Source organism: Lytechinus variegatus, chromosome 1, assembly GCF_018143015.1.
Source record: "Lytechinus variegatus isolate NC3 chromosome 1, Lvar_3.0, whole genome shotgun sequence".
NCBI classification, from domain to species: Eukaryota; Metazoa; Echinodermata; class Echinoidea; order Temnopleuroida; family Toxopneustidae; genus Lytechinus; species Lytechinus variegatus.
Window position 1 is genome coordinate 6779120 of NC_054740.1, and position 15079 is coordinate 6794198.

Consider the following 15079-nt stretch of genomic DNA (forward strand, 5'->3'; position numbering starts at 1 on the left):
TCTGAATTGTTCAAGTAAGAAACAAGACCGAAAGTACTAATTTCCCACCTTTCTAGCACTTTAGTGACAAAATTGGAGCATTGACAGTTGAAACAGTTCTGCAGATCATCACATAAATATCCTAATGAGTAAATGTGTCTAACAATCCATCACTAAGGTCTTTATTCCACTGAGTAAAGCCAGATAATCATCTTTAATGGAGCCTTGTTACCTTGAATACATCTTAGCTAATTGATCATAATTATCTGAGCAGGGAGATCTAAGCAGTCTAAAGAAGTACAGTAAACCCAGGAAAAGATCATATAGGCATAAGTGCATTCTTGTACTTCAATGTACAGTAATCTGAATCTTCTACTTCCAATATGGTTCTGCTATATTTTTAATCCATGTCTAATACTCAGAATTATTATCAGTTTTAAGTAAAACGTAGAACATTTGTCACCATCCCTTTCTAGCGAACATGTCTTGTACTCCTATTCTGCCCCACACCACTCAGAATATCAAACTCCTCCTTCTTCTCCTTCTCCTTCTTCCTTCTTCTTCTTCTGATGATAATTCTGATTCTGAATAAAGGTATTGAAAAAACTGTACAAAAACTGTACATAAGAAAGTTCAATTCCAGAGTAGAAGTTGTTTTAATCTAAACAGATATTAATAGATTTGCACCAAAGTACACATCTCAATAAGATGTAGACATACTGTAGTTCTATTTTTGACAGAAATTACCTATCAAAAGAAGAAAACCATACCAAATCAAGAATCTGGACAGGTAAAAAAAAATATTCCATTTTCCAATTTTACAGTGATTTAGAGGTCTGTTGCCATACAAAAACAATCAGGTTTATTTTGCTGCTAGTTAAAAAAACTGATGACACAAGGTCGGGTCATAAATATCAATTATTACTTTTTCGCAAATTTAGGAAAATAAGTAGAGTTGGATCTCCCTGACAATAAAGTTTCATCATTCACTTAGTGTTTATGCGGCCCTTGTTACATGTATACATGTAGGTTGTACTTAATAATCACTACAACATTTCTCATCACAAAATAAAACCTCAAACCAAATAGTAAAAACCACATTAAACTCACAAGCTCATTTAATTTCATTTCACTGAGCATACATTTATTGATTGCGGTTTAATATATATAATACTTGTTGCAACACAGATTGTCAATGGTTTACAGACTGTCGTAAAAATCAATCTGTAGATTTTCTTTTCAAAACCGCAAGCCACAGGAAGATGCCTATTACATGAACAAAGATATAATTAACTTAAGAAAGGGTTGTTGCAGATATACTGACAGAATTAATTTCAATTTTGTTATGGCATCGTCGCTGTATTTCATTATTTTGCACAAAAGAAGTAAAAGTTTTTTCCATATGTTGATAGATATGAAAAAGACTGGGAATTTGATGGAGGGGGAAGAGCTGGGGAAAATGAGTGCCGCTTAAGAGAATTTGAAGACTTCTTTTTTTATTGTCAGATAATTTTTGCCCCTCTTGACAATATTTGCCAGGTCCAAAACTGGTTAGTATGAGCAAGTGGTATAAAGGAGCAGTCTCAGAAAATATTACGTTGGTTAACATATGAATCTACCAACTGTTGGTTAAAAGAATATGACAATCAATACAACTGGAGATTTTTCATCTTAAACATTTGGTAGGTTGTTAACCGACTCATTAAGTTGGTTAAAACATTTCTGAGAGGGATAATAGTCATGTTTTTAAAAGGACTATTGAGTCAGAGTCGGGCAGTTCAAGAAGCAAATGATGACAGGGAAGAAGCGAGTAGAGAAGAGAAGGTAAGATGGGCGAGGATGGACAAATGCAATAAATCATGCACAGTTGAGGGAGGATGGTAAGAGCGATTGCCGTGAGTGTGAGGTGAATTCGGCCGACCCTTTTAAATGGGGACAACCCTCTACGCAAAAAAAGGTTAACCAAGCATCGGTCCACCTCATCCTAGTTAAGGTAACTACTTTTTCAACTGGAAAATGGTCTTTATCTACTTACTCTTGTTAGGGAGGCAAAAGCAAGACAAGAAAATGAACAAGTAACATATGTAATGGACTTACCACAGCTAAACAAACCACAGCATTTCCTTCCTCCTCTGTGACTGTACTACAAACAACTGTCATGCATGGGAAATAGAGTGGAAAGTGAGGGAATTAATGTGGGAGAAAAAAAGAGAACATTAATACAAAATAATATTCATGAAAAAGAATGAGGGCATAAAGATTGAGAAATATGGAGATTTCGAGACAGAGTGGAGAAAACAAAGAAAAACATCATAAGGTACATGTAGGAGAAAAAATAGGAAAATAAGATTGAATATAAGGAGACAATAATGGCTGATTATAAACACAAAAACAGATGTCAAAGGATGATTTTATTGTGACAAAATAATGACTAATGAATTTCACTAAAATGAACTATTCACATACATGTATGGAGATTTTTTTACATGATCACCTTTATCGACATATTTTCTTAAACAAGCTCTAAAACTAAACATCATTGTAATTTGAAGATAAAGCAAAATCATCAAAAGTAATCATTTGTTAAAATAAGAAAAACTAATTATCTTCAGAAGAAAAATCATTCATACAACTAAATGTAACTAGTAAGAGCAGCCCATCAAACTAGAGAGATTGAAATCCTCTCATTTCAAAGAGATAGCTTTAAATTCAATTCAATTTTCAATTCAATTCTTTTATTTCATTTCCATTCAAAACATAATACAAAGTAATATAAAACAATACAAATCAAATACAATTTTACAGAAGGGCATTCTTACTTCGTAAAAAAAACAGTATAATATAGAGCATAAATGGATATGGAAATGAGGGGGATCCACTAAAAAGCAAAGCTTGTAAAAAATGCACATGCGTAGACAGAAATTTTTGTTACAAAAGAAAATCAAAATCATCCAGCTTCTTCACAGCTTTTCAATGGTTTTGACAAGACTTTAGATTGTTCTTCAATACAAATATCACACGAATCAACCCTACAAGCGTCACCACGATGATTCCATCTATAAACCCCCATAACGGTTATACAAGCATCAAATATTTACTCAGTTGATTTTCACGATCAATATCACGTTTAATCTACCTGAAAGATGTGTTATCGAAATGGTGCGTATGATGAAATTTGTACAGCTTTCCACCGTTCGAATGGAAGGTACATCAAAAATTGATGAGACAAGGAAACTTGACCCCGGTTGTTATTGATTGTTAATTAGATGCTTTCCAGACTGGGTTTAAATATCCATCCTACAAGTATTCTAAGACAGGTTTGAGGACGAGATGGTGAATTTAGTTCAAGCTAGGTGCATCGATAGAACCAAAATATGCAATTGCGGTAGCTACGTACATGCTGGGCCATGAAGAAAGATTCCCTTTCAACCCATTAATGGGTAGCATGCAGGCTCCCTGGCCCCATTAAGAGCAAAAAGTATGGTACAAATGATTGCCAACTTTGGAACATTAAGAATTAAGTATCCCTAAAAAAAACATATATGTAATTCCTTGAAAGTCATAATCTAAATAACCTATCCTTCATTATCAAGCTCATTTAATATATCTTGATTTCTAAAAAATATCTTTAGAAGCTGTGACACACATTCCATTGTTGGTGTGGGAATTGATGGTGTTTAGGGTATATATTTAACTACTATAGTATGAATAAATCAGCTCAAAATTTTCAAACATAAGAAGTGTATCAATTCAGCTGCATGTTTGAAAGATAAGTTACCATCATAATGATCTTCTTTGAACAGCAATTAGAAACAAGATTAATGGGTTAACGAGAAACACCTTTCTGAACTTATGGCATGTTTTAATAAAAAGGGGGTATGCAAAGAAAGAACCACATATGGGGTAATCATTCATGCTTATGATACTTTTGGTCAGTCATGCAGCTGCCTGTCTGAATTATGATGTTTTTACGTGAAAGAGACTAGACACATGATTAATTGGTTAAGAAGAGACACCTTTCTAACCTCGTTATAGCAGGCACATTCATGTTTTATGGTATAGGACAGGAAGGAAGAGGCATTTTACTATTGTCTGTTATGTGGCAAATGAACAACCATTATTATTTAATGCCTTGTAATGGGATAATCCAGAAAAAAGTCATAGCTTTTAGATGGAACACCTCTGTTTTTATTATTTTTTCCATTCAATACTTACCTTATATAAGCAGCTGAATTCTCATACTTTATATATGAGTACTATAGCTACTCATATATAAAAGAGTGATGATTGTGATTTTGAAACCTGCTTACAATAAGCAAAACTAGTAGTTTGCTTTTATTTAAACAATGACCACTATTCATGGTATTTTCATACTAATGTTAATATTTTCATGCAAAAAATTTGATTTTTATGATTTTTCTTTATTTCTAATTAGTACAGCTTCAAATGAGTTTTATTAAGTACCAAATTTCAATGTTTACGAATTTTGTTGTTGTTTTTTTTTTGTTGCTCCCATCAGACTCTTTATAGGACAATTATTTTGGGTAATCTACATAAAACCAAATAGATAATATTTATTACAAGTCGTTTGTGTTATTTTTTGGTAACCAGTTGATCCAAACAATAATAAAATGCATGTTTATATGTTATGTTACCATAAATCAACAGCTAGATAATATATGGATCGCGAACCTATTTCACAATTTATTCAGTAATAAATGGAATTCTTTTAATGTGACTCATTCACACAGTACAAAACTCTGAGTCTTAATAGAATTTTTTTCCATAACAGGCAAGCCAACATGAGCAACTAAAGTATACACAACTATAACAATTTCTGAAATATTGGTTTCAAAAATAAGAGGACAGATCTGGGATTGGTTCTAAAAATGGATGTTACAGAGAATGTCACTTATCCACACAGACATAAAAATACAAGGGGCAGCCAAACTTTAATAAAATTGTGACCTTTTGGAATGGTGTGAAAAATAAAAACATCCAGACATTTGTGCGGGGGAAGCGAGGGGATCCATGTCCGTTCTGATGTCTCCTATTAATGTTCACAAAGCCTATTCATTCACACTAGGCATCTCCATGCTCTCTGGAATTGTTGCTGCACTTTCGATAGATTGGAAAACGTGCTCAGGCACATTGTACTCAAATATTTTATTCTGGTGCATAGCGAGGAGAGAGAGGATGAGAATAAGGGGGGGGGGGGAAGAAAGGTGAGAAATAAAAGTATTGGGAATAAGATGGAGAGGAAAAAAATGTGACTACAAAAAGCAATATATATTAAAAAACAATCTACTCAATTTTCACAGACACCTTATCAGAATTTCTATAAAAATATGAAAAAAATATTTACCAAAACAATAAATAGATTTGATTCTGCAAGTATCTTTCAAATTCTTTTGAAAATAAAAAGCACCCGTTCACTGATAAGGATAAATTTGAATAGACGATATTTGATTTTATTATTATTATTTTTATAGGTGAGATACATGTAGTGCAAGAGAGAAATCTATGGGTGAGATAAATGGGCATAACTGACAGGACTTATTCCTTTAATGCATTAGGCACCGCTGAAGAAACAGTAGCTTAGGATAGAGTCTAGATAATAAAAGTTGCGCTTTTTATCTTCTGGAAAAACGCTATATAAATCACTTGATTATAAAAGCATTAATGCAATAAAGCACAAAAGGGATATTGAGCACTGGATATAGGTCAATAGTTCTGATAAATTGTGAGTGAGAAGCCTATTCTATTTTTATATTCAAATTATCCCATATGTTACAAATGAGAAAAATGGCATAAATGAATAATTGATAATCAACATTTTCAAAAGGTAATAAATTTCATTATGTACATGTAGATTTGACATGTTAAAAAAGTTATTGTGACAATAATGAAAAAATACATTTCACCACAAAGTGTTACAGGTTTCATACTTGTAAAAGATTTTTTACAGGATGGCAGGGTGAACTTCCACTTTAAGTACATCTCATGACAAATTACATGCATGTAGAAGTAATTGGTGGACATGGTCATGTACATGTCATGGTGACTGATTCAACACTTCAATGTTCATAGGTAAGTGAAGTAATTTTGTTGGTGTCCCACAATCATGTATTTCCATGAAGAAATACATGATTGGTCATCTCTTCTCACTAATGCCCCTTTTGTCTCCTTGTTCCAGTGTTCCTGTTGTATGTCTGTGGTCTATATTATGGTTGTTCCACATTATATGTTTGTCATTTTGCCTCCGAAGAAGATTCTGCTAGGATCGAAAGCTTAGGCCCCTTTTGACTCTTAAGAAATACATGTGCAATTAAACACATTGAACAGCTTGGAAGGTAACCGTAGACCACAATATATCCATACATTATAGTTCAAAGCCAGCTGTATATCTAGCGCCCTCTCTGTTCACAGACAACACAGTCAATGCAATTAATTTCACAAGACAACTCATGGAATGGACATCATGGTTGAAGACACCTGAACATAGAGATTTTGAAGTTACATATTAGTCTTATTATTGAAACAATAAGATAAAGACTTAGTTGCAAGACAATTTAATAATTGTGTTACTAGCAAAATTGAATTCCTTGATACAGATCATGACAATTTTAATGTCAAAATAGCTGAGAAAGACTACATAGCCAAACCAGCATACAAACGTTGTATTACCAAGAGAACAGCTTTCACATTTAAGAGCATTCAAAGTACAAAAGAAAGTAATATTAAATCTAAACAACCAACAAACTGCCACCAAAAATTCACTGCATTGTGTCAATGAAAGTAAGTTCCGCGTATATGTATTTGTATGTAGATCATCGCAAACTGTGTTGTCAACCCTGCATATCATAAATTTTTTTCTTAATTTCTATTGTTAAATAGCTAAAAGTTTTATAAATGCATATATAGGGGAGACCGAGGTTAGTTGGAACGTGGGGTAAGTTGAAACATTGTAATATTCTTTAACATCTTTAAATAAATGTCTGCGATACTGCCCTCAATTTATTGCCTTTATCATCAGCCATCCACCATATTAAAGACAACACATGTGCAACAAGCCTGGTGAAGTTAGAAAGGAATTTTTCTTTTCACCTTCTAAGTATTTTTTTCTCTTTCAGACATGTTTTATTATCTCAGAGAAGTTTACAGATCAAGCTGGTTGTTTGGGGGTATAATAGACACTTGTACCAAGCTACAAACTAAGGTTATTAATATGCCATGGTGAAGTCCCTTATTTGGGCTATGAGCTTATATATGTCAAATGGGCCTTTGGGGTTAGTTCAAACAAAATTGAAGGGGCTAGTTGGAACATGTTCGTACTTACCCCAAACATAATTATGAATACAAACATTGGATATTACAAAAAAAATTTATAAAGTATTTCACACTCTTCAGAACATGTATTGTATACCATGCTTGTTTTGTTTCTCAGTTAGGTCTGAGTGTGCATTTAAGGCCTATTGTAGGCCCCTAATGCAATATTAACCCTCATCAAACTGGGGGGGTCAATTTGAGCCCCCCCCCCCTTGAGAAATTTTGTCACTATGCTGTCGCACAAATTTTGTTTATTACACTGCTCACAGACTTTTTACTTTCAAGTCTTGCGCATCATTTGAGACCAAATTTGCAATGCCTAGGTGCGCGGTTATCGAAATTACGCAACATTTTGTACCTGCATGTCGGACCCAAAATTGCTCAAAAATGTAATTTCATGTACAAGGTCCATGCAAATTGTGTTTTTCAATCAAAAATCATAAATGTATGTTTATTTTTACTTTTGTTGGTTTAAATGGATTTATTTGATGCTATTTATGATCGCAAAAAAGTCCCCGACAAAGTTCATCGGAAAAAACAATAAAAAACAAAAGTTCAGAAAAACAAAAAATACAAATTTAAAAAAAAATGCATGCGGACTTATTTTTTGCAATTTTTTGTGGACGTTTGTTATAAAGGTAAAAACATGAAAAAAATTTAGGGCAAATTTCATATGCTTATTCGCATAATTAATTTTTAAAAAAAATAAATTATTACTTTTTGTCATGTAAATTTGATGCAGAAGTACATGGAATTGCTGATAGTACACTTAATTGCAAGTAAAGTCAAACACACACAAATAAGCGGAATTTACTACACAGTCGGCTTGCATGAGTGGCTGTATAATAGAAAAAATTAAGTTCAATAAATCCATTTTTGATATGTTGAACTTAAAAAAAAATAAAGCAAATATGCTAAAAACCATGTAATATTATGGTTGTAAGTAGTTTTAGCATAATTATCAATTGACCATACAGTATTCCAACTTACCCCAATATATGGGGTAAGTTGGAACGCTTGTGATGGTCTTGTTCAAAGTGGATTTTTTTCAGTAACCATCATAGAATTACACATTTTATGGGGTACATTCGAAGCCCTTGATATGCTTCAAGCTGATAGACTGATTGTTTTTCAAATAAAATCTATCTGGATTTTACAGTCATTTTTGTCAAAAATGTTCCAACTAGCCCCAGTCTCTCCTACCAACTGGTCTCACAGAGTACACATCCAGATGTACTTTTTTTCTTCTTTTTTAGCTATAGATATGAAGTCTAGCCCAAAACCAGCTCTCTATCTCAAAATGAAGCTTCCTGGAAACATTGTTTTGCCAACCATGTTTTTTTTCTGCCTCTCTCTCTCTCTCCTGAACAATTATTTTTTATTCATAATGAGATGCAAAGTTTGTTCACTGTTCGTGTTCTCTCACAGCAAAAATAATTGTCAATTGCATGTTTTTCATAATGCAATTAAAAATGCATTGTCTGGGAAACAGTTCAAAAGAACAGTTGTTTCTAACTTTCAATTGGGCTTCACACTGTTATAAAATGTCAAGCAGAATTTTTTACCCTTTCACAGGCTCTTGGTATGAAAAGACTTTGTCTTGCACGCCTTTTTTTTCCGTCGCTGAAATTGCTGGGAAACTACTTGATGACAATAGGCCTATTAGCTGCCATCATCAACCTCCGCCGGTTACCCCTAGCAACCACGGGAGAGCTTTGTCGATTAACGACGCAAACCCTGATGCAAAGGGGGATGCCATGCAAGGAACATCAACAAATTATTACTGCTAATTATGGTTATTATTAGATTAAATCATGCTTTGTATTGCTTAGCCATGAACACCCATACAGGTGCATCAGACATCATGATGGTACGCAGTCAAATTGCTGTTTAAAATGTTTATGATGAACCTTACAGTAGTTATTTAAACAATCTAAACAAGTGTTTAAAATCTTAAACTAAGTTTGATGTTGACTATTTGATTATCAATAAATTAGGCATGGTTGTTTCAACAACTACTGTTGCATGTGTTACCTTTGTGGCATTGTTGAAGAAAAATGAATATCTTCTCCTGTAAGGTTCAGTGAACAGCAATGAATAAAATTTAAAACAGCTTTTTTACCATGTACATGTAACAAGAAGAAGTAACATGAATGCAATAAACACGAGATTGAATCATACAAGTACGAACAGTGAATTATGATGTCATTAAATTAATTATGGCACTACTACCATCCAAAATAAGTGAGTCTCCATACAGATTCATTCATAATGAATTCTCAGATTTTATTGAAACACCTTCCTCCAGTTGCCCAGTTTGACACTCTTTCAATTTTCTATTTCTTCTTGACGGAGTTTATAGAGTAATAGATAATGGCATGTTTATTTTATAAGCATAGTAAAAGCATATTGGTACTGAGGATATTCAAGATTCTAGATTCAAAGCTGACTAAAACATGGTCACAGCTTGAAAGCTGAATTGACAAATGTTTAAAAAAAAATAGAAATACACACCCAATACAGAAAAATGATAAATCAATAAAATGGCTGCATAAATAAATAAAAATGTCATATAATGTATGATATACTTTAGTATCAAAGTGCCAATGGAACCCATTCTAGTTTTACAGACCTGTGCATTTTGATTACGTTGCAGTCACACTAAAGGCGCTGTCACACCTTGGCGTTTTAGACAGCATATGCCTGACGTATCCAAATTTCTCTAAAACATCAGCATACGCTGAACTTTGTTGCTTTTTTTTCAACTCTGGGCGTGTACTTAGCGTATTCATAACGAGTTGGACGTATACATAACGTATTAGTAACTTATATCGAACGCTTCGTTAACGTATTCCAACGAATGCTTAGCGTATTGCTGGCGTACACAAATTATGCCCTACAATAGCCTAACTTACGCATAGCGCGCGACCTCGCCGTATGACGACGTATACCAGCGTGTTTTAGCGTACTCTTAAAGTATGCAAAACTTACCCGTTACGTATTCGACGTACGCCAGCGTATTCGCCAAATTCCTCATACGTCGGGCATACGCTGTCTAAAACGCCAAGGCGTGACAGCGCCTTAATTCAAAAGATGGTCTGTCAATGGAACTAATGCAATAGCTGCACGTATGTCAATTAGAATACACTTTGTTTGGTGTGAAGAGACACTTCTGTTGTGAAAGATGGAACTATCTACATGCATGGGTTTCCAGTTCTTTTCATATTACCTATGAATAGTAAAAATATCCATTGCAAATGATTGACTGACGTGCCTTCACATTCAAGCTGTGATAAATAACTGCAAAATGTTTAGGCTAACAATTGTGTGTAGTCCCACACATGCATTTCCATTCACATTTCTTGCGAGACAAGCTTGAGCTATATCGGATTTATGTGTATTATTTGCTGCCAAACTGCAACAACCGCATGTTAAGAGTTAACTTATCCTTTCAAACACTAGTTTTTGCAACACTTCAGTTGCTTTATACATTCATGAATAAAGCATTTACTTTTTGAAATATTTGTGTTGTATCCCTTGCTCCTGCATTATAATCAAACTTCTATAAGACTGACAACAAAATTGTCTTTTCAGATAGATTTACATAGTACATGTAGAAGCATGCTTACCTACAGCACGCAAGCGACTTTATATTCTATAAGCTTCACAGGTCGATTGTACACTGTAATGCTGTTTATTATGCTGTGGAAAATGATCACACATAATGGTGTATTGGTTATGTACCTCTTGATATTCTTTTTCAATCAAAAGTTGTGAATTCTAATCAACAAACGAAAATTTATGCCATTCAACAAACTTCCATCCACATTCCTCTAGGCTTAATGATGATGATGATGGTGGCAATGATGACAATGATGATGGTGATGATGATGATGATGATGAATTGATGATGATGATGTTGATGATGATGATGATATTTGGTATACAGCAGTAACAGCACATAATAATAAAAAGACTCTCTATACGCTTTAGTCTTAACCTAGACTAATACCTGGGCCCCGTAACACAAAGGTCCGTGATTAATTGCTAATTTGAAAGAACAATTCTGATTGGTTCATAGTCAGGTCTAATGAGCAAAATGCACAAGCAACAATGGTCTTGATAGGGCTTTTCATTGGAGAGATTACTTGTTATCTTGCCCTGGTAAGATTTATTCCTTGAAAGCACAAATTGCTACAATTCCTGAGCTAAAAGCCTGGGAAGGGGTGGTGGCAACAGCCTACCTACATTCTGCTACTCTTGACCCAGGTTTAAATGGGTACCTGGTAAAATTTACATGTACATGTATTCCTTGATGAAAGCAGGAATCTCTATGGTTACTGAGCTAAAATAAAAGCCTGGGAAGAGGGTTGGCACCAGCCATTGTCCATATTCTAACCATAATATTGGTGTGGTTATACTCACTCTGCAAAAACAGTGTCAAAACAGGAGTGGTTTATAATAAAGTATAAAGCATAACCCCTTGCCCTAACTTGCCATCTAGCCTAAGGTACAGTATAGGCAAGGCTCGACATTAGCGGTGGCCCGGTGGCACCAAAAATTCATCTCGGGCAACCATTATTGAAAAAATGTTAAGTTTTGGTGGCCCGAATCGGGCAACCAATAATTTTCAAAGTAGCGCAATTTTTCTCCCGATTTTGCACGTATTTATCAACTTTCTACAGTTCAAATTGCAAGCCAATTCGTCATGCGCCTTTTTTGTTAATCTACACACAAATACACACACACAAAGATTGCATAGTCATGACAGTATGCAGGCGTACCGCTAGCATACAGTAACTATTATTCAGCCGGCCGCGCCGGCTCTCTGGCTGAGCTTTGCGTGCATGAAACCACTGCAGCTAGCTAGCTAGCTGTGCGCGAGCAGACTATTCAATTCAAACTCAGGGAGCTGCGATACGAAATGTTACTGCTAAGAAATCTTCCCCAGAACTCTGAAAATCTACGTCAAAGTCACATTTTACACCAATGATATGCCCTTCTACAGTCCGTATTACTGAAACCTGATTATCTGCAAGCATTAAAAGGAGGAATTATGACCTCTCTTTTGACTCAAAAAGACCGATTTCCAAATGCATTAATACACATAACACACATAGGTGAGTACATCACAGTCCCGTATGTGCATTTGTATGTATGTTGATATTTGGTTTATTTCGAAGCTGTGTCTCTTCTAACCAAAAATAAATAGGCAGCTTCTTTCTTTCTTGTTTACAAATGACTTCTTAAACCACTCTTAAGGAAGTAAATACTTTGGGAAGGCATTTCATTGATATGAAATGTGAATTTTTCCATCATTTTGTCAAATATAGTGAAGAAATTTTCTCACTGTTTTTTCCAGATCATGTTTTTCTTTCATTTTTTTTACAGTGATTAAACCATTTATACCCCTTCCCATTGAATATGCCTGATTAAAGAACATGTTTCTACTGAATAATAATCATAATTTTCCCCATTTTTTGATAATTTTGTCTTATTCATTTTTCTTACATTTTCTTTTGTTTTTTCTCAAATGTTTTTTTCCTGTTCTTTGTTTTTTCTTTCTTCATTTTTTCTTTTGTTTTATTTCACTTATTCATTTTTTTACAATTTTTTTTTTCAGTATACTATTCTAAAAATGATTTTTGTTTATTTCCCCCTTTTACACATTGTTCTAATTCTGCAGCATATTTTTCTGTGATTTTCTCCTGCTATAATATGCTGGAAAAGAGAAAATAAACTGGATTTGGGGCCTGCATAATCTAGGTTTTATGATCAAAAAGGAAGAAAGGAAAAATAATTGTTTTGTAAATCTATCTGAGTTTGCTATATGCACTATTTATTTACTTTACCATTATGAGTGTGTGTCGATACGGAGATTAAAACCTGGGAACAATACAATTCTTTTATTCTCTTTCAATCATTTCATATTTACAATGATAGAACAATTTATATATTACCACAAATAAGCAAAGTAAAATAACAGCAAGCACGATTTACATACAAGATGTACAAAGAATAGTGGTACGTGTTACTGACTGCAGAATATTTCAATTTGTTTTATTCATTTTTAATTAATGTTTTTCTTTATATTTTTCGGGCCACCAAACTTTACTAATGGGCCACCAAAAAAAATTATTTGAAGGTTTTGGTGGCCCGAACGGGCCACCACCAAAAAAAGTTAATGTGGAGCCTTGGTATAGGGTTTAGTTTTGCCTGTGAGAAAGGGGAAATAGTATGCTCTTCATGTCCTTTGGATAACATTATACTAATCTAACCCCGAGAAGACTCTGGCCTGGAAAAGATCTTTAGTAAATGTGTCTCAAACTGAAGTCATATCATTCATAAGGATAACATATTATTACTCTATTAACCTCTCCATCTTCCATAGCAGTAAAGAAGGACTAACTACATTTGTTCTTGATAGTATTAACTTATGGCTACAATCTGCCTTTTCAACTGGAATAACTTGAAATGTAGTGAATGAAGTCTTCAGCGACAAAGAACAGAACCTCAGGCAAATGTCACTCGTCAATTTGTGTCTGATTACCCAGCATCACCGGTGAAGTCGAATGAAAAAAAATTAGAAAGACTTTAAGGAGAGGGACGCATCTCAGGTGCCTATGAAAGGCCTCTACCGTATGTCTTTCTGGAGTAGCAGAGATAGGAGTAACAAGATAAGAGTATCACTGATGCGTGATGATGATTACTTGAATGCAGAAAATGAAATAGGTCCTATATCCTTGTAAAGATTTTTATGTACATGATGTACATGTAGGGAAGGACGTTTCTATTCCTCAAACTATGATTCAAAATACTTCCAAGCTCTCACCTTATGCCTACCTATTAAAATGCAAAAGTGAATGAAAAATAATATAAATGAGCAACCAAAAGAGCTGTTAACATCAAAATTTAGAAAGGGTGCAAAGATAGTAGATGTGTATTTGGCTGTTAAAGCCCAGCAGTTATTTTGGATTGAGAGAATTAAATAAGCGGATAAACAAGGATGGTTTCAAATTCTCCCGGGGGGGGGGGCTACTTCCATTGACGAGTGGATACCATGCTCGACGATGGGGTCTCGAAAAGCACCCTAAACAAGTATTTTCCATATTCTGAAAATGCACCCCTTATTTAATTATTGGCGTGTAAAACCCTACCCTAAACTAGTATTGGAAACAAAATGATACTCTTGCCAAGTATTCCCTAAATTCACCTCCTAAACAAGTACAGCAATATTTTATTGTAACGTGTGGGACATCGGTTGTCAGTTTTACCTTTACCAACATCATTGGGTTTAGAACAGCCCCACCTCCCACATCTCGCACAAATCGTACTCTTAGCACGTAGTATTGACTCTTGGGGCAGAAAGTACATCCTTTATAAAACATTTTAGTCTCAATTCTTTACACCTAAATTTGACCCTAAACACGTAGCTTTCCTAGCACAAATATATACCCTTTTTTCATTATTTTAGTGTTTTTGACACCCTTATTACATTACGTACGTAATGTGCCCTCTTGAAAAAAGACATCCTTTTTACATGTTTTGGGGGTCGCGCATGGTATCCACTCATCAATGTAAGTGGCCCCCTGAGCAAATTCTTTAATATTACCTTAAAAAGAATGGGTGATTGTTTGTATTCAACTGTAACTAGGGTCATAAAATGTTGAGCTTGGATATTCCTCAGTTTTATAAAACTATTTTACAATGTTGGGATCCTCTTAATGTGAGAAACGAAGGGGATAATACGAAGTTCCAGATCATCTGAAAC

General features: G+C 34.4%; 1 protein-coding gene across 2 annotated transcripts in view; it reads right to left on the reverse strand.

The window, feature by feature from the left end:
- Positions 1 to 1743: 1743 nt before the first annotated feature.
- The window catches only part of LOC121416164, a 38751-nt gene continuing 25415 nt past the window's right edge, over positions 1744 to 15079 (reverse strand). For both annotated transcript variants that reach the window (XM_041609763.1, XM_041609684.1), the window contains one exon: positions 1744 to 2132. In XM_041609763.1, coding sequence (XP_041465697.1) covers positions 2020 to 2132 — 113 coding nt within the window. In that variant the 3' untranslated portion in view covers positions 1744 to 2019. The remainder of the gene's footprint in view (positions 2133 to 15079) is intronic.